General features: G+C 39.5%; 1 protein-coding gene across 1 annotated transcript in view; it reads right to left on the reverse strand.

Annotated features, from left to right (window-relative positions):
* Nucleotides 1-27,324, reverse strand: part of LOC115223407 (low-density lipoprotein receptor-related protein 2-like) — a 78,545-nt gene that overhangs the window by 23,595 nt on the left and 27,626 nt on the right. Inside the window, exons 12-17 of the mRNA XM_036512651.1 lie at nucleotides 26,982-27,128; nucleotides 23,106-23,249; nucleotides 12,054-12,206; nucleotides 9,968-10,099; nucleotides 8,406-8,432; nucleotides 1,943-2,179 (exon numbers count right to left, since the gene is read on the reverse strand). Of these exons, the coding sequence (XP_036368544.1) occupies nucleotides 1,943-2,179; nucleotides 8,406-8,432; nucleotides 9,968-10,099; nucleotides 12,054-12,206; nucleotides 23,106-23,249; nucleotides 26,982-27,128 (840 nt within the window). The remainder of the gene's footprint in view (nucleotides 1-1,942; nucleotides 2,180-8,405; nucleotides 8,433-9,967; nucleotides 10,100-12,053; nucleotides 12,207-23,105; nucleotides 23,250-26,981; nucleotides 27,129-27,324) is intronic.

The following is a 27,324-nucleotide window of genomic DNA, read 5'->3' on the forward strand; positions in this document are numbered from 1 at the left end:
TAGTAGATATATATAATCTATATGTAAATGGATGAATGAATTATCCTTTGTGTACCGTTAACATGGAAAATTCAATAAACAGTTACCAGGGTAGCAAAATTCACACAAGTAACATGGATGAAGCGACCTATTCAAAGGTAGAAACTCCGGGTTAATGTGCAGTAATTTGTGTAGTATGAGTAAATAAATGGAGTTGAACGAAGATGTTATTAAAATTCTTTTACTTTCGACATATGTTTCGAAGACAACATTGGTTTTATTCTAAAGGAATAAACGGTGTAAAATGCAATCTTCTCATCAGGAAAGAAAGAGAGCCTATCTCAACAACATCTGATGAGAAGATTTATTTATATATATATATATATATATATTATATATATATATATATATGTTGAGGATGGAAATGAATTTGTATAATTCTAATCCAGAAATGCGTCCATAATTAATCGAAGACTGTTTGATTTCGTTATTTTTCTTCTTTTTGCCTATGTGAGCTACAAATATTGTTATCTGTGGAGTCGTATATGTAGTAAAAAGAAATGAGCTGTCTTTTGGCTGCTATTTCTAAATTTTCGGTATATGGTGAAGCAACTTGTTGCTTAACCCTTAATTATATGTACATATATATATATATATATATATATACACATATATATTGTTGTTGTCATCCTTTTGTCTCGGGAGACAATGGAGATGTGTATAAAATAATCCAGTCTGGTTTTTACATTTCATGTCCTTTACGTCTCCTGCTGTGGCTGTGTGGTCCTATCCTGGACAAACACTCCCTCTGGCAGGTGAGGCAGATGTAGCGAAGACTTTGCCCGGCTCATTGTAATGTCATAGTTTCTTGTTGCTGTCTTTTCTTATTTCTTTATTACCCACAAGGGGCTAGACACAGAGGGGACAAACAAGGACAGACAAAGGGATTAAGTCGATTACATTGACCCCAGTGCGTAACTGGTACTTAATTTATCAACCCCGAAAGGATGAAAGGCAAAGTCAACCCCAGTGGAATTTGAATTCAGAACATAACGGCAGACGAAATACTGCTAAGCATTTCGCCCGGCATGCTAATGTTTCTGCCAGCTCGCTGCCTTGTTGTTGCCTTTCCATTTTTCCTCTCTCCCTCTGTCACTCCTTTCTATTCCCTCTTCTATGGTGCGTAGCCAATCTCCTTGGTTGCTGGCAACCGCTTCCAAGTTGCTAATATTGATGTCGCAGACCTTCATGTCCCTTTTGCAGACATCCTTGTACTGTGAGAACAGTCTTCTAACAGACCTGGTGCCCCTAGCAAGCTTTCCGTAGAGTATGTCCTTCTGGATTCTGCCATCTTCCGTACGACTAACATGTCCAAGTTATCTCATATATATATATATACATATATATATATATATATATATATATATAGAGAGAGAGAGAGAGAGAGAGAGAGAGAGAGAGAGAGAGAGAGAGAGAGAGAGAGAGAGAGAGAGAGAATTTCAATCCAGAAATAAGGTTTTTCATTGGAATTTAGGTGATACCAAATTAGATAGTTGTGTGTATGTATATATGTATGTGTATTTATATATTTATATGTATGCACGTAATATATGTATATGTGTATGTATGTGTGTGTGTGTGTGTATATATATATATATATATGTATGTGTGTATGTATGTAGGTGTTGGTGTGTATGTATGTGTGTTTATGTACTTTTGGGGCAATAATGCATATACATACAGGTATATATGTATATGTGTTTGAGATATGTCTGTGTTTGTGTGTGTGTGTGTGCGAGCGTGTATGCGTTTGTATGTGTGCATGTGAAAGAGTATGTTTGTGTTTGTTTGTATGTGTGTGCATGTGTGTGTTGTGTGTGTGTGTCTGTGTGTGCGTGTGTGCAATCAGAAAACACCTGCAGAGTTATGTGAAAGAGAAAAGAAACCGTAAAGGTTCACTTACCATCACAGATGTGTTTACAGGTGTATTTCGAGACACCATTATCACAAAATGGGAAGATCGTACCACAGAGCAAGGTCAATGCAAGAGGTGTACAACTGTGCTGCAGGATAGGCATGGCGCTTTGGTAGAACCGATTTCTTGCCTCCTGGAAGGTCTCGTCTCCAAAAACGTTTGGCAGGTAGGTGAGAGTGTAGCCCAGTCCCTGGCATTCTTTGATGGTCAGAGGAATGCAGTTGTCTGGTGGTGGTGGTAGTGGTAGTAATGGGAGGAGAGAATGAAGAGTATTAGAATGGTAATAACAGTGCCATTGTGGTGGTGGCAGTGAGAGGAGGAGAGAAAGAACAGGACTAGAATGGTGGTAGTGGTGATGGAAGAGGTAGTAATGGAAGGAGGGGTGAAAGAATGGTATTAAGAAGGAAGTAGTGGTAGTAGTAAGAGGACAGAAAGAGCAATGTTACAATGTAAGTGGCAATGTTGTTGTTGCTGTGGTGGTGGTGGTGGAGGTGACATGAGGTATGGTAATAGGGGTGTGCATCTTTTATCTTTTACTTGTTTCAGTGATTGGATTGTGGCTATGCTGGGGCACCACTATGAAGGGTTTCTAGTTGAACAAACTGACCTCCAGTCTATATTTTACAATTTTTTTTAAAACCTGGTACTTATTTTAACAGTATTCTTTGTTTGAACTGCTAAGTTATGGGGATGTAAACAAACCAACACTGGTTGTCGAGTGGTGGTAAGAGACAAACACAAATAGATACATGCATACATACATATATATGAATACCTACACATACATATACATAGATACATACATACATTAGATTGTTCTACTTGATTCATTCACAGACTTCCTTACAGAACATGGACTAAAATCTTAAGAAAATATGAAATTACAATAATTTTAATGTCATGATTAGCAAAAGTGAAACCGGTTGACAAACACAATACTCTTTCACTTACAAAATATATTGAAAGTATATTAAAACTATGTTAACTGTGTGCAATTTCCTTCTTTTATTACAAGCACAAGTCTGGGCAAGGTTGTTTATGGAAGACCAGCAGTCACCCATGCATACCAGCCTCCCCTCTCCATGCCACCAGTGTTATCAAAGTGAAAGGCAAAGGCCGATACAGCTTGGCACCTGTGACATCACAACTCATTTCTACAGCTGAGTGAACTGGAGCAACATGAAATAAAGTGTCTTGCTCAAGAAAACAACACGCAGCCCGGTCCGGGAATCAAACTCACAATCGTAAACTCAATGCTCTAACCACTGAACCATGCACCTTCATATATATATATAATATATATATATATATATATATATATATATATAATAATATATATTATACACACACCACATATGTGCATATGTGTGTATATATATATGCCAGCATGGAAGGCAGATATTGAACAAGAATGATGATGATGATGATATATATATATATACATATGGTGTGTGTGGGGGGGATGTGAGCCCATAAACTTAACAGATATATTTAGAAAGCTGGATTAATGGTAAAATTATATTAAAATAAAGTGTAGTTTATTAATGTATATTGGTTTCAAATTTTGGTTAAATTGACCCCAGTGTATTTATTTTATCGACCCCAAAAGGATGAAAGGCTAAGCTACTTCAGTGGGATTTGAACTCAGAACATAAAGACAGACAAAATATTGTTAAGCATTTTGCCCAACATGCTAACAATTCTACCAGCTCACCCACATAACTGTTTTATATATTGGTTTAGTCAATTATGTTGACCCCAGAGCCCTACTAGAACTTATGATATTGATCCCGAAAGAGATCAAAGGTAAAGTTGACCGTGGCAGAATTTGAACTCAGAACGTAAAGACAAATGAATGCTACCTGGTGTGCTAACAGTTCTGCCAGCTTGCTGCCTTGGTTTATCACTATATTTTAAAACAGGGAGTTTGGATCATAAAAGCAGGAACTGCTGAGGCAATTGGTATCAAAAGGGTTGAGTTTCACTCAGAGCCAAGACTTGACCCACATGTTTAAAACTGAATGAACTCAGAGCCAAGACTTGGCCCACATGTTTAAAACTGAATGAACTCAGAGCCAAGACTTGGCCCACATGTTTAAAACTGAACGAACTCAGAGCCAACACTTGGCCCACATGTTTAAAAGTGAATGAACTCAGAGCCAACACTTGGCCCACATGTTTAAAACTGAATGAACTCAGAGCCAAGACTTGGCCCACATGTTTAAAACTGAACGAACTCAGAGCCAACACTTGGCCCACATGTTTAAAACTGAATGAACTCAGAGCCAAGACTTGGCCCACATGTTTAAAACTGAATGAACTCAGAGCCAACACTTGGCCCACATGTTTAAAACTGAATGAACTCAGAGCCAAGACTTGGCCCACATGTTTAAAACTGAACGAACTCAGAGCCAACACTTGGCCCACATGTTTAAAACTGAATGAACTCAGAGCCAACACTTGGCCCACATGTTTAAAACTGAATGAACTCAGAGCCAACACTTGGCCCACATGTTTAAAACTGAACGAACTCAGAGCCAACACTTGGCCCACATGTTTTAAAACTGAATGAACTCAGAGCCAAGACTTGGCCCACATGTTAAAACTGAATGAACTCAGAGCCAAGACTTGGCCCACATGTTTAAAACTGAATGAACTCAGAGCCAACACTTGGCCCACATGTTTAAAACTGAATGAACTCAGAGCCAACACTTGGCCCACATGTTTAAAATGAAAACGAACGACAGAGCCAACACTTGGCCCACATGTTTAAAACTGAATGAACTCAGAGCCAACACTTGGCCCACATGTTTAAAACTGAATGAACTCAGAGCCACACTTGGCCCACATGTTTAAAACTGAACGAACTCAGAGCCAACACTTGGCCCACATGTTTAAAACTGAATGAACTCAGAGCCAAGACTGGCCCACATGTTTTAAAACTGAACGAACTCAGAGCCAACACTTGGCCTACATGTTTTAAAACTGAATGAACTCAGAGCCAACACTTGGCCCACATGTTTAAAACTGAACGAACTCAGAGCCAAGACTTGACCCACATGTTTAAAACTGAACGAACTCAGAGCCAACACTTGGCCCACATGTTTAAAACTGAATGAACTCAGAGCCAAGACTTGGCCCACATGTTTAAAACTGAACGAACTCAGAGCCATGACTTGGCCCACATGTTTAAAACTGAATGAACTCAGAGCCAAGACTTGGCCCACATGTTTAAAACTGAACGAACTCAGATCCAACACTTGGCCTACATGTTTAAAACTGAATGAACTCAGAGCCAACACTTGGCCCACATGTTTAAAACTGAACGAACTCAGAGCCAACACTTGGCCCACATGTTTAAAACTGAACGAACTCAGAGCCAAGACTTGGCCCACATGTTTAAAACTGAACGAACTCAGAGCCAAGACTTGGCCCACATGTTTAAAACTGAACGACTCAGAGCCAACACTTGGCCCACAGTTTTAAAACTGAACGAACTCAGAGCCAAGACTTGGCCCACATGTTTAAAACTGAATGAACTCAGAGCCAACACTTGGCCCACATGTTTTAAAACTGAATGAACTCAGAGCCAAGACTTGGCCACACATGTTTAAAACTGAATGAACTCAGAGCCAAGACTTGGCCCACATTTTAAAACTGATTGAACTCAGAGCCAACACTTGCCCACATGTTTAAAACTGAATGAACTCAGAGCCAACACTTGGCCCACATGTTTAAAACTGAATGAACTCAGAGCCAACACTTGGCCCACATGTTTAAAACTGAATGAACTCAGAGCCAACACTTGGCCCACATGTTTAAAACTGAATGAACTCAGAGCCAACACTTGGCCCACATGTTAAAACTGAATGAACTCAGAGCCAACACTTGGCCCCATGTTTAAAACTGAACGAACTCAGAGCCAACACTTGGCCCACATGTTTAAAACTGAACGAACTCAGAGCCACACTTGGCCCCACTGTTAAAACTGAACGAACTCAGAGCCAACACTTGGCCCACATGTTTAAAACTGAACGAACTCAGAGCCAACACTTGGCCCCATGTTTAAAACTGAATGAACTCAGAGCCAACACTTGGCCCACATGTTAAAACTGAATGAACTCAGAGCCAACACTTGGCCCACATGTTTTAAAACTGAATGAACTCAGAGCCAACACTTGGCCCACATGTTTAAAACTGAATGAACTCAGAGCCAACACTTGGCCCACATGTTTAAACTGATGAACTCAGAGCCAACACTTGGCCCACATGTTTAAAACTGAATGAACTCAGAGCCAACACTTGGCCCACATGTTTAAAACTGAATGAACTCAGAGCCAACACTTGGCCCACATGTTTAAAACTGAATGAACTCAGAGCCAACACTTGGCCCACATGTTTGAAAATGAATGAACTCAGAGCCAAGACTTGGCCCACATGTTTAAAACTGAATGAACTCAGAGCCAACACTTGGCCCACATGTTTAAAACTGAATGAAGTCAGAGCCAACACTTGGCCCACATGTTTAAAACTGAATGAACTCAGAGCCAACACTTGGCCCACATGTTTAAAACTGAATGAACTCAGAGCCAACACTTGGCCCACATGTTTAAAACTGAATGAACTCAGAGCCAACACTTGGCCCACATGTTTAAAACTGAACGAACTCAGAGCCAAGACTTGACCCACATGTTTAAAACTGAATGAACTCAGAGCCAAGACTTGGCCCACATGTTTAAAACTGAATGAACTCAGAGCCAAGACTTGGCCCACATGTTTAAAACTGAATGAACTCAGAGCCAACACTTGGCCCACATGTTTAAAACTGAATGAACTCAGAGCCAACACTTGGCCCACATGTTTAAAACTGAACGAACTCAGAGCCAACACTTGGCCCACATGTTTAAAACTGAATGAACTCCGAGCCAAGACTTGGCCCACATGTTTAAAACTGAATGAACTCAGAGCCAACACTTGGCCACATGTTTAAAACTGAACGAACTCAGAGCCAAGACTTGGCCCACATGTTTAAAACTGAACGAACTCAGAGCCAAGACTTGGCCCACATGTTTAAAACTGAATGAACTCAGAGCCAACACTTGGCCAACATGTTTTAAAACTGAATGAACTCAGAGCCAACACTTGGCCCACATGTTTAAAACTGAACGAACTCAGAGCCAACACTTGGCCCACATGTTTAAAACTGAATGAACTCCGAGCCAAGACTTGGCCCACATGTTTAAAACTGAATGAACTCAGAGCCAACACTTGGCCCACATGTTTAAAACTGAACGAACTCAGAGCCAAGACTTGGCCCACATGTTTAAAACTGAATGAACTCAGAGCCAAGACTTGGCCCACATGTTTAAAACTGAATGAACTCAGAGCCAACACTTGGCCCACATGTTTAAAACTGAATGAACTCAGAGCCAAGACTTGACCCACATGTTTAAAACTGAATGAACTCAGAGCCAACACTTGGCCCACATGTTTAAAACTGAATGAACTCAGAGCCAACACTTGGCCCACATGTTTAAAACTGAATGAACTCAGAGCCAAGACTTGGCCCACATGTTTAAAACTGAATGAACTCAGAGCCAACACTTGGCCCACATGTTTAAAACTGAATGAACTCAGAGCCAAGACTTGGCCCACATGTTTAAAACTGAATGAACTCAGAGCCAACACTTGCCCACATGTTTAAAACTGAATGAACTCAGAGCCAAGACTTGACCCCATGTTTAAAACTGAATGAACTCAAACTCAGAGCCAACACTTGCCCACATGTTTAAAACTGAATGAACTCAGAGCCAACATTGGCCCACATGTTTAAAACTGAATGAACTCAGAGCCAACACTTGGCCCACATGTTTAAAACTGAATGAACTCAGAGCCAACACTTGGCCACATGTTTAAAACTGAATGAACTCAGAGCCAACACTTGGCCACATGTTTAAAACTGAATGAACTCAGAGCCAGACTTGGCCCACATGTTTAAAACTGAATGAACTCAGAGCCAAGACTTGGCCCTCATGTTTAAAACTGAATGAACTCAGAGCCAAGACTTGGCCACATGTTTAAAACTGAATGAACTCAGAGCCAAGACTTGGCCCACATGTTTAAAACTGAATGAACTCGGAGCCAAGACTTGGCCCACATGTTTAAAACTGAATGAACTCAGAGCCAAGACTTGGCCCACATGTTTAAAACTGAATGAACTCAGAGCCAAGACTTGGCCCACATGTTTAAAACTGAATGAACTCAGAGCCAAGACTTGGCCCGCATGTTTAAAACTAAATAAACTCTGCTAAAGGCTTCCAAAGGACAAGATTAAGTCTACCAAATCTATTCTATTGATCTTATGTTGTTGGTTCCAGCCTCCTCACATCTTCTGCTAATTCCTTCCCCTTCACTACTCCTGGAAGAGAATACAAGAATTATAACATCTCACCTGATGGTGTTTCTTCACTTGCTGGAACTGCAACAAGAAGATCAAACATTTATTAGACACAATTACAGTTAATTGGGGCTGTATTTGTGTTTGTTTGCAATTGATAAAGTTTTTTTGAAAGGGTATCAATAATAATTATTTAATCTCTCTCTCTCTATATATATATATAGTTAGTTAACAAAAAACATATACCAGAAAGAGGCACACTCTAAAAAATAGAGCAGTAATTATTACAACAATATATATATATATATATATATATATATATATATATTATATATATATATATAAGGAGAGTTTACGAAAAAAACAAAAGACGAAGATAGGTGGTGTACAAAACAAACAGATGTATTAGTATAACGCTCAGGAACAGAAAAAGTATTTTACATTTTGAGCCTACGCTCTTCTACAGAAAGGGACACAGAAAAAACAAGGAGAGAAAATATATATATATGCACACACACACACATATAATATTAGGATTCAGGTGAATAAGGCACTTGGATGGTAAAGCACCAGATTGGGTCAAAATTAAAATGCAAACACAGTGACTATAGATGGTACTGTGACTATATTGGTACTATAGATGGTACAGTGACTATATTAGTACTGAAGGGCAGGCAGAAAGCTATTCAGGTTATGTATACAATTAATTGAACCCAATTGAATATATAATTAGCCCTTGGCCTAATCCAGAAACACATACTGTATCAAATATAAGGCTCCTAATAGACTTTGTATCATGCGAGGAGCAGGTTCTGAAACAGGTGAATCATAAATAAACAATTAAAAAATGATGGATAAGTGGCAATTCATTACAGCTGTTTCTAACGAATTTTTAAAATTGTTTAATGGATACATTACATCATTATAAAAAAAACTGTTTTCTTCGGATGAGTACATGAACCAGAACATTAGGAAAAATTTTAAACATTTAAAAATCCACAGCAAGTGTATGTTTCATGATTTCACAACCTTTGTTGGTCGCAGAAGGTCGTGAAATCATCAATGTCTATAACTTTCACAGCAACAGCTCTGGTATCAATACACATGGAAGTGTCTAACGTACAGTCAAGCAACATGGCCATCCAACCTATCCACCCAACCTGTCCAATGAACATGGTCACTCAACATATCCACTCAACATGGCTACCCAACCTGTCCACTCAACATGTCTACTCAAAATGGCCACTCAACATTGCTACCCAACCTATCCACCCAACCTGTCCACTCAACATGGCCACTCAACAGGGCCACCCAACCTGTCCACTCAACATGTCCACTCAACATGTCTACTTCAATGGCCACTCAACATGTCCACTCGACATGGCCACTCGACATGTCCATTCAACATGGCCACCCAAAATGTCCACTCATGTCCACTACTTCATCCATTGAAATGTCTTCCCAGCACTCTACATCTCTCAGGGAACATCACAATTCATAAATTACTGTTACTGCCAATGGCAAGTTCCTCGCCCACCCACCTGTATTCTCTAGCCATTTTGAGGTGGATTCTAAGAGCTTTCCTTTCACCATAATGATGTTTATGACATACTTACTTGTGGATCTCTCTTTACAGTTCATCTCTTCTTGACCATTCGGACAGTCTGGAATGCCATCACATACGTAGTTCTGGTGAATGCATTTACCATTCTGACACATGTGCTCGTTTTTCATACATGCACTTACATCTGAAATATAAAGACACGACATTGAACTTCTCACACACAAGGCTACACAAACATATACACAACGCACATATAAACACAGACAATAGCAATACATACACACATTTACACAAATACAACAATAAATATAAGAGTCACATACATGAAGTAAAATAACCCTTTCTACTGAAGGCACAATGCCTGGAATTTTGGGGGAGGGGACTAGTCGATTACATCGACCCCAGTTTCTGACTGGTACTTAATTTATTGACACCGAAAAGATGAAAGGCAAAGTTGACCATGGCAGAATTTGAAGTCAGAAGTAAAGACAGACAAAATACCAATAAGCATTTTGCCCGGCATGCTAATGTTTCTGCCAGCTAAATGCCTTAAAAGAAGTAAATATTCTTTTCTATTCTAAGCACAGGGTGCAAAATTTTGGGGATGGGGCCAGTCGATTAGATCGACCCCAATATGCAACTGGTACTTAATTTATTGACCCTGAAAGCTTTTGGTTGATTCAGTAAAAAATTCTTGTCTTTGCATCTTGAAAGATAAAATATGTAAATATTCAAATTAGACACTGTTATCTATATTTGTAACATTGTGCATACGTAGATTTGAACTTATGCTTCATGCATTAGTACTCCAACACCTTATCCAGTCCTCTGCCAGGACAATAAGGAGAATATGGACAGGCAATAGATAGGCATAGATATGGCTGTGTGGTAAAGAGTTGGTTTGCCAACCACATGGCTCTGGGTTCAGTTCCATTGCATGGTACTTTAGGCAAATGTGGTCTACTATAGCCTTGGGCTGACCAAAGCCTTGAGAGTGGATTTGGTAGATGGAAACTGATAGAAATCCATTATACATACATACACATATATATATATATATATATATATATGTAAAAAGTAAAAAATATATACACACTGGGACAAGAACGTGAAACACCTAGAAGATGACACAAGAACCACAGGACGGGACATTCGAAGCCCTCACTCATCAGTCAAGAACCGGATCATCTTCGCAATTTCGGCTGATTAATCTTGAGATTGCTCCGACCTGGGCAGCCTTCAAGGGAAATCTAATCCCTTGGAAGAAAGCTTCGAATGTATACAATACAAGGACGGAAAACGGACGATGTACACGAATAAAAATACAAAAATACGTGAAAACAATAAGGAAAGCACGAATAAGAATACAAAAACGTAAAAATATATATATATATCTTAGAAGGTTTGGAGATGATGTACAGGTATTATATATTTGAAGAAATGAGGTACTCAGAAATCTGGATGGTTTTATATTTACAGATATTTATTAGTATGTTACATGTTTTTATAAATTAACACTTTCAATCACTCTAGTGGAGTCTTCAAATTGAAGACTCCACTAGAGTTGAGAAAACCGCTAATTTATAAAAACATGTAACATACTAATAAATATCTATAAATATAAAACCATCCAGATTTCTGAGTACCTCATTTCTTCTAATATATATATATGCTTGTGCGTGTATGTGTGTGTGTATATGCATATATCTATTCATGTCTGTGTCGTTGTGTTCGTGTTAGCCTCCCACTATTACTTGTCAACCAGTGTTGGTTTGTTTACATCCCTGTAGCCAAGCAGTTTGGCAGAAGAGACCAATAGAAGTACCGGACTTTAAAAACAAGCACTGAGTGTGATTTGTTCAACTAAAACCCTTCAAGGCAGTGCCCCAGCATGGCCAGCATCCAACGACCGAAACAAGTAAAACATAAAAGACAAAAGACAATAGCTAATGGGAACAGAGAATGAATTTTCAGTTGGGGTCAGGTGGGGGTCACGAAGCAATGTAATTTGTTACCATGGAGACAACAGGAACAGAAAGAAAACTTACACACTGATAAATTCTCACCTGTCTGTTTGTCCGTTGGGGTTTTTGCCATAAATTTGTAGTTCTAACTTTATATCTGATTTAAGGGCTTACCTGTCGCTTCTGTTGTTGTTGCTGGTATTGTAGACCCACCAACTGGACAGTTCTTCTCATCGCTGGCATCTGGACAGTCATAGAGACCATCACAGACAAATGCCTGGTCTATACACTGACCGATCTTGCAATGGAATTCATTAGGTTTACATCCTAAGCCAAAACAATTCAAGAGAAAATGTTAAAAAAAATAAAGCTAAAAGAATCATCATTAACATCACTGTAATGCACAGGACAGACAACAAAATTACTTGAAATAATAATAATATTAATAATAATAATAATAATAATAATAATAATAACAATAGTAATACTTCACAGAGTTCTTGAAGCCTGACCAGTAAACAAGTGTCACCTTAGTCTGCTGGCTGTGGACAGTTAACACTTTCCATCATACCCACCAAAATTAGCTGTGAGTTTTCATATAATAATAATAATAATAATAATAATAGTAATAATAATAATCCTTTCTACTCTAGTTACAAGGCCTGAAATTTTTGGGGAGTGGACCAGTCGATTAGATCGACCCCAGTACTTGACAGATACTTAATTTATCAACCTCGAAAGGATGAAAGGCAAAGTCAACCTTTTGCGGAATTTGAACTTGGAACTTAACGGCAGACGAAATACCACTAAGCATTTTGCCCGGCGTGCTAACAATTCTGCCAGCTCGCTGCTCTAATAATAATAATAATAATAATAATAATAATAATGATAATAATAATATTTTCTACAATAGGCACAAGGCCTGAAATGTTGGGTAGGAGGTAAGTCAATTACATTGACCTCAGTGTTCAACTGGTACTTTATTTTCTCAATCTGGAAAGGATGAATGGCAAAGTCGACCTCAGCAAAATTTGAACTCTGAATGTAAAACCATGCTGCTAAGAGTTTAGCCCAGCATGCTAATAACAACAACAAAAGAATGATTTATTTAATGAAGGCATGTAAATATGTGTGTATTTATATAAGTATGTATGTATGCATATTTATATATATACTTATAATATTTACATATTATATTTACTTATTATATTATATTAAACTTTTTAATACCTTTTTGATAGTTATAAAAATAAATAAATAAATATAAATATTAAAAAATTAGAAGTTTAAAAATTTATAAATTTAAAAAATATAAAATAATATAAAAATTTATAAATATAAATTTTAAAAAATTTTAAATTTAAATATTTTAATTTTAAATTTTATATATTTTGTATATTATATTAATTATATTTATTTTTATGTTTTGGTTTATGTTTTTCACTGTTTGATTTGCCTAATAGTGGTTTTATCTCTAATTTAATTTATATTTATACTGTGAAATTTGATTTAATCCTAAATCTAATTTTTCCCTGTAAGTTTGGATTTACTCCCTAATATTATTATTATATATATATATATATATATATATATATGTATGTGTGTGTGTGTATGCTACCTAAATATGTATTGAATACACCAGAAGGAAGAGTGAGACCCAGATAAACTTTAATATTGCTGTCTTACATTCCAAAAAGTACCGACTCTACCTGGGAGACCCATGCAGTGTGATTTGTGTGGGTACACATTGGTGACTACCCCAAACATTTAAGGTAGGAAGTTAATTGGAATTCTCCCCGAAGCAGAAGAATAAAACATGAGCAATAATCTATAGAAGACAAACAGAAGATTGTAAAGCAGGTTTAATGGCCCCCTAAGGTGCTGCTGAGACTATTTTGCAGCTTATTTGGTGTTGTAGACTGCAGTACAGGGATCCTGACATGAATTTTTTTACAAGCTTAGAACAGAATTATTTCCGCAATAGATAAACGGTGATTCACTGGGGGAAGAGAAGCAAAAAAAAAAAAAGAAAAGCAACAAAGATAAAAGAGAAGCAAAGTAAAGAAGAAGAAAAAGAAGAGATGAATGAGAAACAGAATGATAACAACGGATGAATGATAGACATGAATGAATGAGAAGGAAAGTCATGAATGAGTGACTAAAGATAAAGAGAATCTCTCTTTACTCTTTCACTTGTTTCAGTCATTTGACTGTGGCCATGCTGGAGCACCGCCTTTAGTCGAGCAAATCGACCCTGGGACATATTCTTTGTAAGCCCAGTACTTATTCTATCGGTCTCTTTTGCCAAACCGCTAGGTGACGGGGATGTAAACACACCAGCATCGGTTGTCAAGCAATGCTAGGAGGACAAACACAGACACACACACACACATACACACACATATATATATATACACATATACGACAGGCTTCTTTCAGTTTCCGTCTACCAAATCCACTCACAAGGCATTGGTCGGCCCGGGGCTATAGCAGAAGACACTTGCCCAATGTGCCACGCAGTGGGACTGAACCCGGAACCATGTGGTTGGTTAGCAAGCTACTTACCACACAGCCACTCCTGCGCCTATATAGAAGATGAATGAATGAGATGAAAGCAAAATGAATGACAGATGAAATGTGAGCAGTAAATCATCATCATTGTTGTTGTTGTTGTTCCTGCTTTAACATTCACTTTCCATGCTTGGAATGATGGATGCAGTTTATTGAAGCAGATTACCTGTGGCTGGATGCCTTTCCTGTTACCAATCTTCAACTATATCCAGGTAAAATAACTGGTAAGATATTCAGGTAAGATAGTTGGCAGAAGGCGGAGAGCAGGCAGAAGCATAGTCGTATTTCGTCTGCCGTTACGTTCTGGGTTCAAATTCCGCTGAGGTCAACTTTGCCTTTCATCCTTTCGGGGTCGATAAATTAAGTACCAGTTACACCCTGGGGTCGATGTAATCGACTCAATCCGTTTGTCTGTCCTTGCTTGTCCCCTCTGTATTTAGCTCTTGTGGGTAGTAAAGAAATATATATCCAGGTAAGATAACATTTCCCCCATGGCCAGGCACATTCTCACAGAATCTTGGGAAAGAATGACGCTGCTTGTATAACAGTGAAACTCATTTACAACTATCATGTGATGTCTAGACAAGGAAAAACAAACATACACACATATGTACATATATAATGGGCTTCTTTCAGTTTCCATCAACCAAATCTATTCAAAAGGCTTTGGTTGGCCTGGGACTTTAGTAGAAGACACTTGCCTAAGGTGCCATGCCGTAGGACTGAACCCCAGAACATGTGGTTGGGAAGCAAGCTTCTTACCATACAGCTGCATCTGCACTTGATGAACAGAAAACGAAAGATGTGACATGAAATGATGAATAGGCGCAGGAGTGGCTGTGTGGTAAGTAGCTTGCTAACCAGCCACATGGTTCCGGGTTCAGTCCCACTGCGTGGCACCTTGGGCAAGTGTCTTCTACTATAGTCCCGGGCCGACCAATGCCTTTTGAGTGGATTTGGTAGACGGAAACTGAAAGAAGCCCATCGTATATATGTATATATATGTATATGTATGTATGTCTATGTGTTTGTGTGTCTGTGTTTGTCCCCCTAGCATTGCTTGACAACCGATGCTGGTGTGTTTACGTCCCCATCACTTAGCGGTTCGGCAAAAGAGACCGATAGAATAAGTACTGGGCTTACAAAGAATAAGTCCCGGGGTCGATTTGATCGACTAAAGGCGGTGCTCCAGCATGGCCGCAGTCAAATGACTGAAACATGTAAAAGAGAAAGAGAGAATGAAAGCCAAATGACAAATGAAATGTGAAATGATGATGAAAGAAGGGATGAATGAGATGCAAAATAATAGACAAGAAACAAGAGTGAATGAGAAATAAGAGATGAACGAATACGAAAAACAATGAATGAGAGCCAACAGTTAATAAGAAGCGAATGATGGATGAAAGACAGAATGATTAACACAAGAGGAGTTGAATAAAACATGGAAATCGAGAGGTAAATTTTGAAAAGTTGACTAAAATACAAACTAGAAGCATAAGATGAACGATAGGCAAAAGTTGTAAGAGAGATACATGTTGAGGAAGAAGTAGAATGAAGAAGAGGCAAGAGCTATGGAGGTGATGGAGATGAAAGTATGGAAAAGATGATGCAATGTTGAAGATAAATAGTTGGCCAACTGTAATAGTTTGGATCTATATATATGTAAGTGGCATTGATGAACAAATAAACCAAATATGAAGGGTGAGCGGCAAAATTGAATGAAAAGATAAGATGAACCAATGACAAAACTTTTTGATGAACCAATGACAAAACTTTTTGATGAACCAATGACAAACCTTTTTGATGAACCAATGACAAACCTTTTTGATGAGCCACTGACAAACCTTTTTGATGAACCAATGGCAAACCTTTTTGATGAACCAATGGCAAACCTTTTTGATGAACCAATGACAAACACTTTTGATGAACCAATGACAAAGCTTTTTGATGAACCAATGACAAACCTTTTTGATGAACCTATGACAAACCTTTTTGATGAACCAATGGCAAACCTTTTTGATGAACCAATGACAAACCTTTTTGATGAACCAATGACAAACCTTTTTGATGAACCTATGATAAACCTTTTTGATGAACCAATGACAAACCTTTTTGATGAACCAATGGCAAACCTTTTTGATGAACCAATGGCAAACCTTTTTGATGAACCAATGGCAAACCTTTTTGATGAACCAATGACAAACCTTTTTGATGAACCAATGGCAAACCTTTTTGATGAACCAATGACAAACCTTTTTGATGTCAACCTGCCTGAAATTGCCTTTGATTCTGTGATAAAATTACCTGTTTAAAAGTGATCTATATTAAAACCTACCATCAAAATTTCATGTTAATTTGTGTTCCAAACACCAGCTTAGTAGTAACAAACATGATAAAGAGGTTAAATGAAATGAAATGAAAATATAAACAAAATAAGGCAGAAATAAATAAATAAAAGACAAAGATGATTGATGAGTAACAAATGGAATATATTAGAATAATTTTGGTAAGGTGTTGAATTAGAAGTATTAACTGAACAAGAGTTAAAATTGCCAGGACTGATGATGAAAGTTGAATGAAGAATGAGAGATGTTATAAGTTTTGAGGAGAGAGAATGATTTTACAAGAAAAAAACCCCACAAAAAGTAACTTCGTTCAAAGTGGTGAAACTAACAGTAAGTATGTTTGGTCATGCTTGATATATTCATAATGGACAATATGTCTTGTCAAGATGTAGAATTGATCTTCTTTGCTCATTTTCATAAACTCTTCTGAGAACAAGATTTCGAAACAAACAGTACAGTTCCTCACTTTAAACAGCAGCAGAACTACAGAACAATGAAACTGTTTCATTAGTTTATGATGCAGAGAAAATGCAATACATATATATATCATCATCATCATCATCATCATCATTTAGCGTCCGTTTTCCATGCTAGCATGGGTTGGACGGTTCAACTGGGGTCTGGGGAGCCCGAAGGCTGCACCAGGCCAGTCAGATCTGGCAGTGTTTCTACAGCTGGATGCCCTTCCTAACGCCAACCACTCCGAGAGTGTAGTGGGTGATTTTATGTGCCACCGACACAGGTGCCAGACGAGGCTGGCGAACGGCCACGCTCGGATGGTGTTTTTATGTGCCACCGACACAGGTGCCAGACGAGGCTGGCAGACGGCCACGCTCGGATGGTGTTTTTATGTGCCACCGACACAGGTGCCAGATGAGGCTGGCAGGTGCCAGACGAGGCTGGCAGACGGCCACGCTCGGATGGTGTTTTTATGTGCCACCGACACAGGTGCCAGATGAGGCTGGCGGACGGCCACGATCGGATGGTGTTTGTTACGTCCCCAAAGCACGGAGGCCAGTCTATGCGGTACTGGCTACGGCCACGTTCGGATGATTTTCTTGTGTGCCACCGGCACTGGTACCACAAAGATACAAATTCCATTTATGCTCATCTATTTTGATTTGTTTTGATTTGATTTGATTTTCACTTGCCTCAACAGGTCTTCACAAGTGTCACAAGAAGGAAGGTATGCACAGGTGGACTGTCTACGTCGCCGGGTCTTCGGATGGTGTCTTTATGTGCCACCGACACAGGTGCCAGATGTGGCTGGCGAACGGCCACGATCGGATGGTTTTCTTGTGTGCCACCGGTACTGGAACCACAAAGATACAAATTCCATTGATGTTCATCTATTTTGATTTGGTTTGATTTTCACTTGCCTCAACAGGTCTTCACAAGTGTCACGCGTGTCACACACTTGCCTCAACAGGTCTCCACAAGTGTCACACACTTGCCTCTGCCTCAACAGGTCTTCACAAGTGTCACACACTTGCCTCTGCCTCAACAGGTCTTCACAAGTGTCATAAGAGGGAAGGTATGCACAGGTGGACTGACTACGTCGCCGGGTCTTTGGATGGTGTTTTTATGTGCCACCGACACAGGTGCCAGGTGAGGCTGGCGAACGGCCACGATCAGATGGTGTTTGTTGTGCCCACAGCACGGAGGCCAGTCGATGCGGTACCAGCTACGGCCACTTCGGATGGTTTTCTTGTGTGCCACCGGTACTGGAACCACAAAGATACAAATTCCATTGATATTCATCTATTTTGATTTGGTTTGATTTTCACTTGCCTCAACAGGTCTTCACAAGTGTCACACACTTGCCTCAACAGGTCTTCACAAGTGTCATAGAGGGAAGGTATGCACAGGTGGACTGACTACGTCGCCGGGTCTTCGGATGGTGTCTTTATGTGCCACCGGCACAGGTGCCAGATGAGGCTGGCGAACGGCCACGATCGGATGGTGTTTGTTGTGCCCACAGCACGGAGGCCAGTCGATGCGGTACTGGTTACGGCCACGTTTGGGTGGTTTTCTTGTGTGCCACCGGCACTGGTACCACAAAGAATACAATTCCACTGATGTTCATCTATTTTGATTTGTTTTGATTTGATTTGATTTTCACTTGCCTCAACAGGTCTTCATAAGTGTCACAAGAAGGAAGGTATGCACAGGACTGACTACGTCCCAGGTCGGGGCCACGGGTTATGGCCTGACTAGTCTTGCCGGGTCTTCTCATGCACAGCATACTTCCATTGGTCTCGGTCTCTAGACATTTCCTTAGTGAGACCTAAAGTTCGAAGGTCGTGCTTCACCACCTCGTCCCAGGTTTTCCTGGGTCTACCTCTTCCACAGGTTCCCTCCACTGCTAGGGTGTAGCACTTTTGCACACAACTATCTTCAGCCTTTCTTGTCACATGACCATACCAGCGCAGCCGTCTCTCTTGCACGCCACAACTGACGCTTCTTAGGTTCAGCTTTTCTCTCAAGGAACTTACACTCTGACGATTATGAACACTGACATTACACATCCATCGGAGCATACTGGCTTCATTTCTTGCGAGCTTACGCATATCCTCAGCAGTCACGCCCCATGTTTCACTACCATGTAGCATGGCTGTACGTACACATGCATCATACAGTCTGCCTTTTACTCTGAGCGAGAGGCCTTTTGTCACCAGCAGGGGTAAGAGCTCTCTAAACTTTGCCCAGGCTATTCTTACTCTAGCAGTTACACTTTCAGCACACCCACCCCCGCTACTGACTTGGTCTCCTAGGTAGCGGAAGCTATCAACTACTTCTAGTTTGTCTCCCTGGAACGTGGCAGAAGTTGGTCTCTGCATATTTCCAGTGTTTATTGCTCCTGAGCATTTGCCACAGACAAAAACTATTTTCCTAGTTAGCCTTCCTTTGACATTGCTGCACCTCTTATGTGTCCATAGCTTACACTTGGTGCATCTTATAGAGTTTCTACCTACACCTTTTTTACAGATCGAGCAGGGCCATCTACCTGAAGGCGTTTGTGATTGATCTACCTTCCTACTTATTAGAACTTTGGTTTTGGCTAGGTTGATTCTAAGGCCCTTCGATTCTAATCCTTGTTTCCACACCTGGAACTTCTCCTCCAGTTCTGATAGTGACTCAGCAATTAGAGCAAGGTCATCAGCATAGAGGAGCTCCCAGGGGCAACCTGTCTTGAATTCCTCCGTTATTGCCTGGAGGACTATGATAAATAGGAGGGGACTGAGGACTGAACCTTGGTGGACCCCAACCTCTACCCGGAATTCTTCACTGTACTCGTTGCCCACCCTCACCTTACTAGCAGCGTCTCTGTACATGGCTTGCACAGCTCTCACCAACCATTCTTCTATCCCTAGTTTCCTCATTGACCACCAGATAAGGGACCGGGGGACCCTGTCAAAGGCTTTCTCCAAGTCAACAAAAGCCAGGTACAAGGGCTTATCTTTGGCTAGGTATTTCTCCTGCAGCTGTCTTACCAGGAATATAGCATCAGTAGTACTTTTCCCTGGCACGAACCCAAACTGCATATCATCTAAGGTAACTCTCTCTCTAATTAGTTCGGCTACAACCCTCTCCGTAACCTTCATTACCTGATCCAGCAGCTTGATGCCCCTGTAGTTATTTGTCTCTAGGGCGTCGCCTTTACCTTTGTAGCAGTTGACTATTATGCTGCTACACCAGTCATTGGGTATGACCCCTCGTGTATCACCTGGTTAACTATACGGGTGACTAAGCTATAGCCGACACCACCAGATATTTTGAGCATCTCTGCAGTAATTCCTGATGGGCCTGGGGCTTCCCTGTTTTCATGCTTCTAATTGCCTTATCTACTAAGGAACTGTTAACTCGGATTGCTGGTCCCTCTGTTGGGTCGACATTCGGCAGACTCTCTTTATCCCATTCATTTTCTTCATTCAGCAACCTATCATAGTGGCGTCTCCAAGTCTCTCTCTTTGCACCCTCATTAAGTGCAAGTGAACCGTCCTCCTTGCGAACACATTTCTCTCTACCACGTCACGATTCTCTCTCACACACTGTCTTGCAACACGAAATACCTCAAGTCTTTCATCCTCACGACGCAGGACATTGGCAAATTTTTCCTTCTCTGCTTCCCCTCTGGCTAGATAGACCTGTCTCCTGGCTTCCCTTCTGGCAGACTGATACACTTCCCTGCTACCACCGTTCTTCCAGGCCTTCCAAGCCTGTTTCTTTTGTCTAATAGCCCTAGACATATATATATATATATATGTGAAACTCTGAGTAACAGTTTTTGTGATATTTCTGCTGCTTTTCAATAAAGTATATATATATATATGATATAAAATCCGTTCTGTCTGTCTGTGTGTGTGTCTTCTAGGATCTCGAGCATCCTTCATCAAATTGCGCTCAATTTTGATATGTATATACCAACAGTATCAGGGCATGTATAAGTCTTGAAAAAATTACAAAAATCGATTCCAGGTGAGAATGCGATCGATAAAGCCGTGGGAATGTGCATTTGTACACGTAAGTACATCAGCTGTTGCAATCGATACTACGTGTATGCGAGAAAAATGCACGCGCAGTTTGCGCAAAAAAAGCCGGCCGGCTTGAAATAATGCCACAAAATGCAGTACATTTAAGAGACCAAAAAAGTAAGATGCAAAAGAGATATTTTCTTCAAACTTGGCATGAAGGAAGGAAAGACTATTTGGTTTCTCAAGAAGTTTTTTTTTTCCTTAACTTCGTTTAACAAAATCAAAAATTTTATTGAAATATAGGCATGCTTAATTATTTTTTAATGAAAAGAAAACACTGATTGCTTTTTATTCAGCAGATATGATTCAGCACCATCCATTGCAGGAGGGGGCGTTTTGCTATATATATATATATATATATATATATATATATATATATATAAAGAGGCGGTTTAAGGTGAAAAAATTTTATTTCACCAATTAAAATCCATACAACTACAACAATTTTGGTTTGCTATGCGCTTTGTAGCCTGATCCATTATAGGAATTTTTTTATGAGTACCACAGGAAAACTTCAGGCCTTGTCCCTATAGCAGAAAGGATTATTACTACTTCTATATTTTTGTTGTTGTTGCTGTTGTTTAACCCAAGGTCATCCTTGATTAAGCAGAAGTACAATCAAGGACATTCCAGCCTATTCAATTTTGTCTTTCATTAGGCATTATGTATCTAGGATCACATTATTCGATATGTCCATTGTTGTTTTCAGATGGCAGGGATATTTTGAGGGAGATGTGGCTGTTATTTCTTGTAACCACACAAGCTTCCTCATTCACTTCACACTCCAGTTGTCGACCACTGCTAATGTAATGGTCAAGTATTTGAATACATAAGTATAGGGTTGATATAATCGACTTAATGTCCTTGTTTGTCCTCTCTATGTTTAGCCCCTTGTGGGCAATAAAGAAATGAGAATACATAAGTATAACCACGCCTAAGTCTATATAAAGGTGAAGGGTTCCGAAATTTCTTTCTGAATAATCTGCACATGGGGTTTATTTATAGTAATGAAATATTTGTGCCATACATTAGCTTGCTCCCTCCATCAAATCGACATTGCGTGCACAAGTGTGCCACATGTCAGATGCTGAAATGGTTGCAGGGCAATCTGAAATAAAGTGTTTTGCTCAAGAACATAATGCACCTTCCCAGTCAAGAAACTGAAGCCAGGATCTAACGATTGAGAGTGGAACATTCTACTTCTTTTTTTTTTTTATCCTTTGATGTGATCAAACAACCAATTCCAACCAATGCTACTCTTCCTTTTGATCACTGGATATGAAACATGGCTCGCAAGACCACCTCCATTCCGGTGATTTTCCTCAGTCACCATCTCACCCTCGTACACTAATCTATTGCTGGGTGTGCCTATTTACAGCCGAGTGGACTGGAGCAACGTGAAATGAAGTGTTTGGCTCAAGAACACAACACACAGCTGGTCAGGGAATTGAAACCACGATCTCACAACCGTGAGTGCAATATCCTAACCACCAGGCCAAGTGCCTTCACTAAACACCTTAACACTCGAACCACAAGACCACACACCCTCTGTACAAAAGTAAAGGGAAAAGAGAGGCTGTAACAGTCCATGGTTGAATGTCTCCTTCTTCAGGTTTTTGATCTCGTTAGTGTCTTGTTAAAACGTTGCCATGATAAATTGTTGCTGATTGGAAACCCTGTCAGAGTCTAATATGCATAATGGTCAGTTTAGTGTTGCACACTTTAAAAACGATGTGTTTGTGGTGTTTAATTTGGTTGTTGAAGAAGATTACTACCTGGCAGTGTTGCAACGGTTGGCATTGCATTTTGGTGACATCCTTCTTCATCAGTTTTGTCATCGCAATCAATAACGGTATCGCAGCGGAATGGCAGCGGAATACAGAGACCAGTGAGACAACGGAACTCATCGTTGGCACAACCTTGTAAAGACAATAACAATGAAAAAAATGACATGACTGCAGACACACACACACACTCAAATGCACACGTACAGACATGAGTACATGCAAGGTGATAAGGTGTCTTATTCTGAACACTTTTGTTTTACTTTGGACATGTACGTATGCATACAGAGAAAACACTGTGCTGCCCAGTCTGGGATTCTTGTGATTGTGAGTGCAACATCCTAACCACTATGCCACGTGTACTCACTATCCAGAAAACATATCCCCGATATATATATATATATATATATATATATATATATATATATCTGTAAAATAATATGTGACAATTATTCAATAGCCAAGATAAAACTCTGAGTTTCGGATGCCGAGGTGGAAATCCACAACACCATCTCTTTGGTTATCTGGCCATCTGAAAAATGCTATCTTAGCTATATTAGCGTTTTTCAGATGGCCAGATAACCGAAGAGATGGTGTTGTGGATTTCCACCTCGGCATCCGAAACTCAGAGTTTTATCTTGGCTATTGAATAATTGTCACATATTATTTTACAGATAAATTTCCTCTATTTACATAATATTGAGGTCTCTTTCTTTCTTTTGCTATTTTACCGTTTTTACCAATATATATATATATATATATATATATATATGTATGTATATATAACTTATGATGAAAGTCAACAAAGTTTGCTTTAGAAGTGTTGAGCTGTATTGAAAGATAAGGATAAGGAAATAATTTTATTCTCAAATGCATGATAATGCTAATACAATAGCCTGAACAGGATAAACTATCCATATATTGCAGGAAAAAATCATTACCTGCCAGCCATGAAGCTCGAACTCACATCCCTGTGATTACGCGTCAAGTGCTTTATCTTTAAGCTAAACTTCCCAGTAATGAATTGTTCTGCAATTTTAGGATTTTATAAATCTATCTTTATACGACACTAACATTAAATTCAACTTACGATGAAAGATATATATATGAGAGTATTGTAGCTCACATGAAGCATTGTGTATTGTTTGCAAAGAATAAAAAGTTTTGAATGGTACAACAATGCACTATAATAACTGTTGTAAGTTAGTCATTCCTTCTTCAGATATTCTAAGAATATCTGAAGAAGGAATATTATTCCAAAATATCATATCAGACTATGGATGACTAAATTACAACAGGTATATAGCCCATTGTCTGTATTATAGTGTATTGTTGTATCACTCAGAACTTTTTATTCTTTATATATATATATATATATATATATATATATACATACGTGATGGATTCTCTTGTAAAAAAAGCATTGATCCTGTTCAATGAACATGAATGAGTCTCTTGAGGCCTGCTGGTTCATTGCAAACCTTTTGGCAAATGGAACAAGTTGAGCACTCAGTTTGTTTGAGTGTTTGCGGATTATTTACTCTGTGTTTTCTTGAGTGAATGGCCAGGCCTGCTTTTCTTCATGCCACAAAACCACAATGACAGGTAAGGTTTTCCTTTAGAGGAGCAGCATTTTGCCAGCGTGCCTTCATGCTTGCATGAAGTTGATCTCAGTTTTGGAGTTGATTTTGCTCAAATTTTTGAACTGAGGAGAAGCAGGACTGGCACCAGGTTTTGCTTTCTGATGCTTTGTTTTCCCAAGAACAAAAGGGAATATTGCATCATTTCAGATTGTCTTTTAGTTTGTCCTTGAAGTGCAAGAGTGGCCTTCCAACTGACCTTCTTGTTGAGAACTGGCCAAAGAGAAGTTACTTTGGAATTCTGGTATCACTCATACATGAGATGACCTGACCATCAAAGCTGATATGTTGCATTTTGTAAATATTTGACTGTTATAAATATAGTCACTCAGTTTTATGTTGGAGATAGTAAGCAAGCACATATGTATATTCATGTATATCTATCTATATATATATATTTATATATATATATATATATATATGTGTGTATCATCATCATCATTGCTTAATGTCCACTTTCCATGCTGGCATGGGTTGGACAGTTTGACTGAAGATTGGCAACCCAGGAAGCTGCATCAGGCTCCAATCTGATATATATATATATATGCATATATATACATATGTGTGTGTGTATACATATATACATACATGCACACACTTACATACACATATATATATATATATAAGTTCAGTAAAAATTTAGATTCAGATGAATATGGTACTTAAGTTAAAGGCACCAGAATTTAGTATGGTATTATCCATAAAATTCAAAATGTGGTGATTATATCAAAATAAGTAACAAGGATATAGTGATGATACCTCTGGATATCCTTGTTGCTTATTTATATATATATATATATATATATAATATATATATATATATATATATAGGACAGGCTTCTTTCAGTTTCCATCTACCAAATCTACTCACAAGGCTTTGGTTGGCTTGAGGCTATTGTAGAAGACACTTGTGCCATGCAGTGGGACTGAAACCAGAACCATGTGGTCGGGAAGCAAACTTCTTACCACACAGCCATTCCTTGTTTATATTTTGGAGCAAGCAGCCTCCTAAATAGGCTGCCTTTAGAGAAGCCATCTCTCGACTAAAGATGGTGGTGATAGTGGTAGTAGTGGTAGTGTTCATGGCGATGATGATGATGATAGAGGGAGAGACTGGTTCATGCTAGTAATAGTAGCAATGATGGTCAGGATGGTAGTTGTGGGGATGGTGATGATGGTGGTGGTGATAAAGATGATGGTGATGGGGGTGATGGTCATTGCGAGTGATAGTGATGATAGTGGTGATGATGATGGTGGTGGTGATGACAATGACGATGGGGATAATGACGAGAGTGGTGATGGTGGTGGTGCTGTTGGTGATAGCAATGGTGGTGACTTGTAGTAGTGACACAGATGATGGTGATGGTGAAGGTGGTGGTGACTGTGGTGGTGATACAGATGACGATGATGGTGGTGGTGGTGATAAAGATGATAGTGGTGGTGGTGATAAAGATGATGATGGTGATGGTAGTGGTGATAAAGATGATGATGATGATGATAGTGATGATGGTGTTAGAGGTGGATTTATTGATAGTGTTGACTTCAGTAAATTATGGTGTTGATGGCAATATTAAGTGTGCAACTTTCTTGGAATGCATCAGATTCTTGCTGGAAGAATATTTGATGTACATATAAGAACTGTGCACTCATGTTGCAGCATTGCATTAAAGCTCATTGCCAGAATAATTTAGCTGCAGTAAAGTGGCAAAAATGCATTTCGATAAGGGGCAGGAAATGAATTTAGGAACCTTGGCCTTCCAAAAGGTTTAACTGTTATTGGTGTTGAAGTTGCTTTTTTGTGCATTTACCAGGGTAGAAATGGTTGCATAATTGTGCAGCCGAGCAGAGCGGCGCACTAAATGGTGAATAAAAACAAGGAGGAGCTGGAGGGGAGGAGGAGCTGGAAGGGGAGGAGGAGCTGGAAGGGGAGGAGGAGCTGGAAGGGGAGGAGGAGCTGGAAAGGGGAGGAGGAGTTGGAAAGGGGAGGAGGAGCTGGAAGGGGAGGAGGAGCTGGAAGGGGAGGAGGAGTTGGAAAGGGGAGGAGGAGTTGGAAGGGGAGCTGAAGCTAGAGGAAAGGGAGCTGGAGGAAGGAGAGCTGGAGTGGAAGGGGGAGAAGCTGGAGTAGGAGGGGAGGAGCTAGAAGAGGAGGAGGAGAAGAAGAAGAGGCAAGGAGAGGAGGGGAGGAGGAGGAAGAAGAAGGAGAAGAAGAGTGAAATAAACAACTGACCATTGGCATCGCTGGTGTTTTTGGAGTTTATCTTATAACTGCATTGCATCTCATCACTTTTATCCTTGCAGTCGAACCAACCATCGCAAATGTCATCCAGCTCTATGCAGGTTCCGTCATCACAACGGAAGTTGGTTGAAGGACACCCTACAAGAAAGAGGTGTTAGGTGTAATGAAAATAGTTGAACATGTATGTCTGTGTGTCTGTGTATAGATGGAGAAATAGAGTGCCACATATCAACACATATAGATGTTTTGGTGAGCAAGCTAAAACTTCAAAGTCACTGTCAACATTTTGTAAAACTTTATGAATATTTCGTTTTTGGATTTGGTTTGCAAGATT

Source organism: Octopus sinensis, linkage group LG23 (genome assembly GCF_006345805.1).
Source record: "Octopus sinensis linkage group LG23, ASM634580v1, whole genome shotgun sequence".
NCBI classification, from domain to species: domain Eukaryota; kingdom Metazoa; phylum Mollusca; class Cephalopoda; order Octopoda; family Octopodidae; genus Octopus; species Octopus sinensis.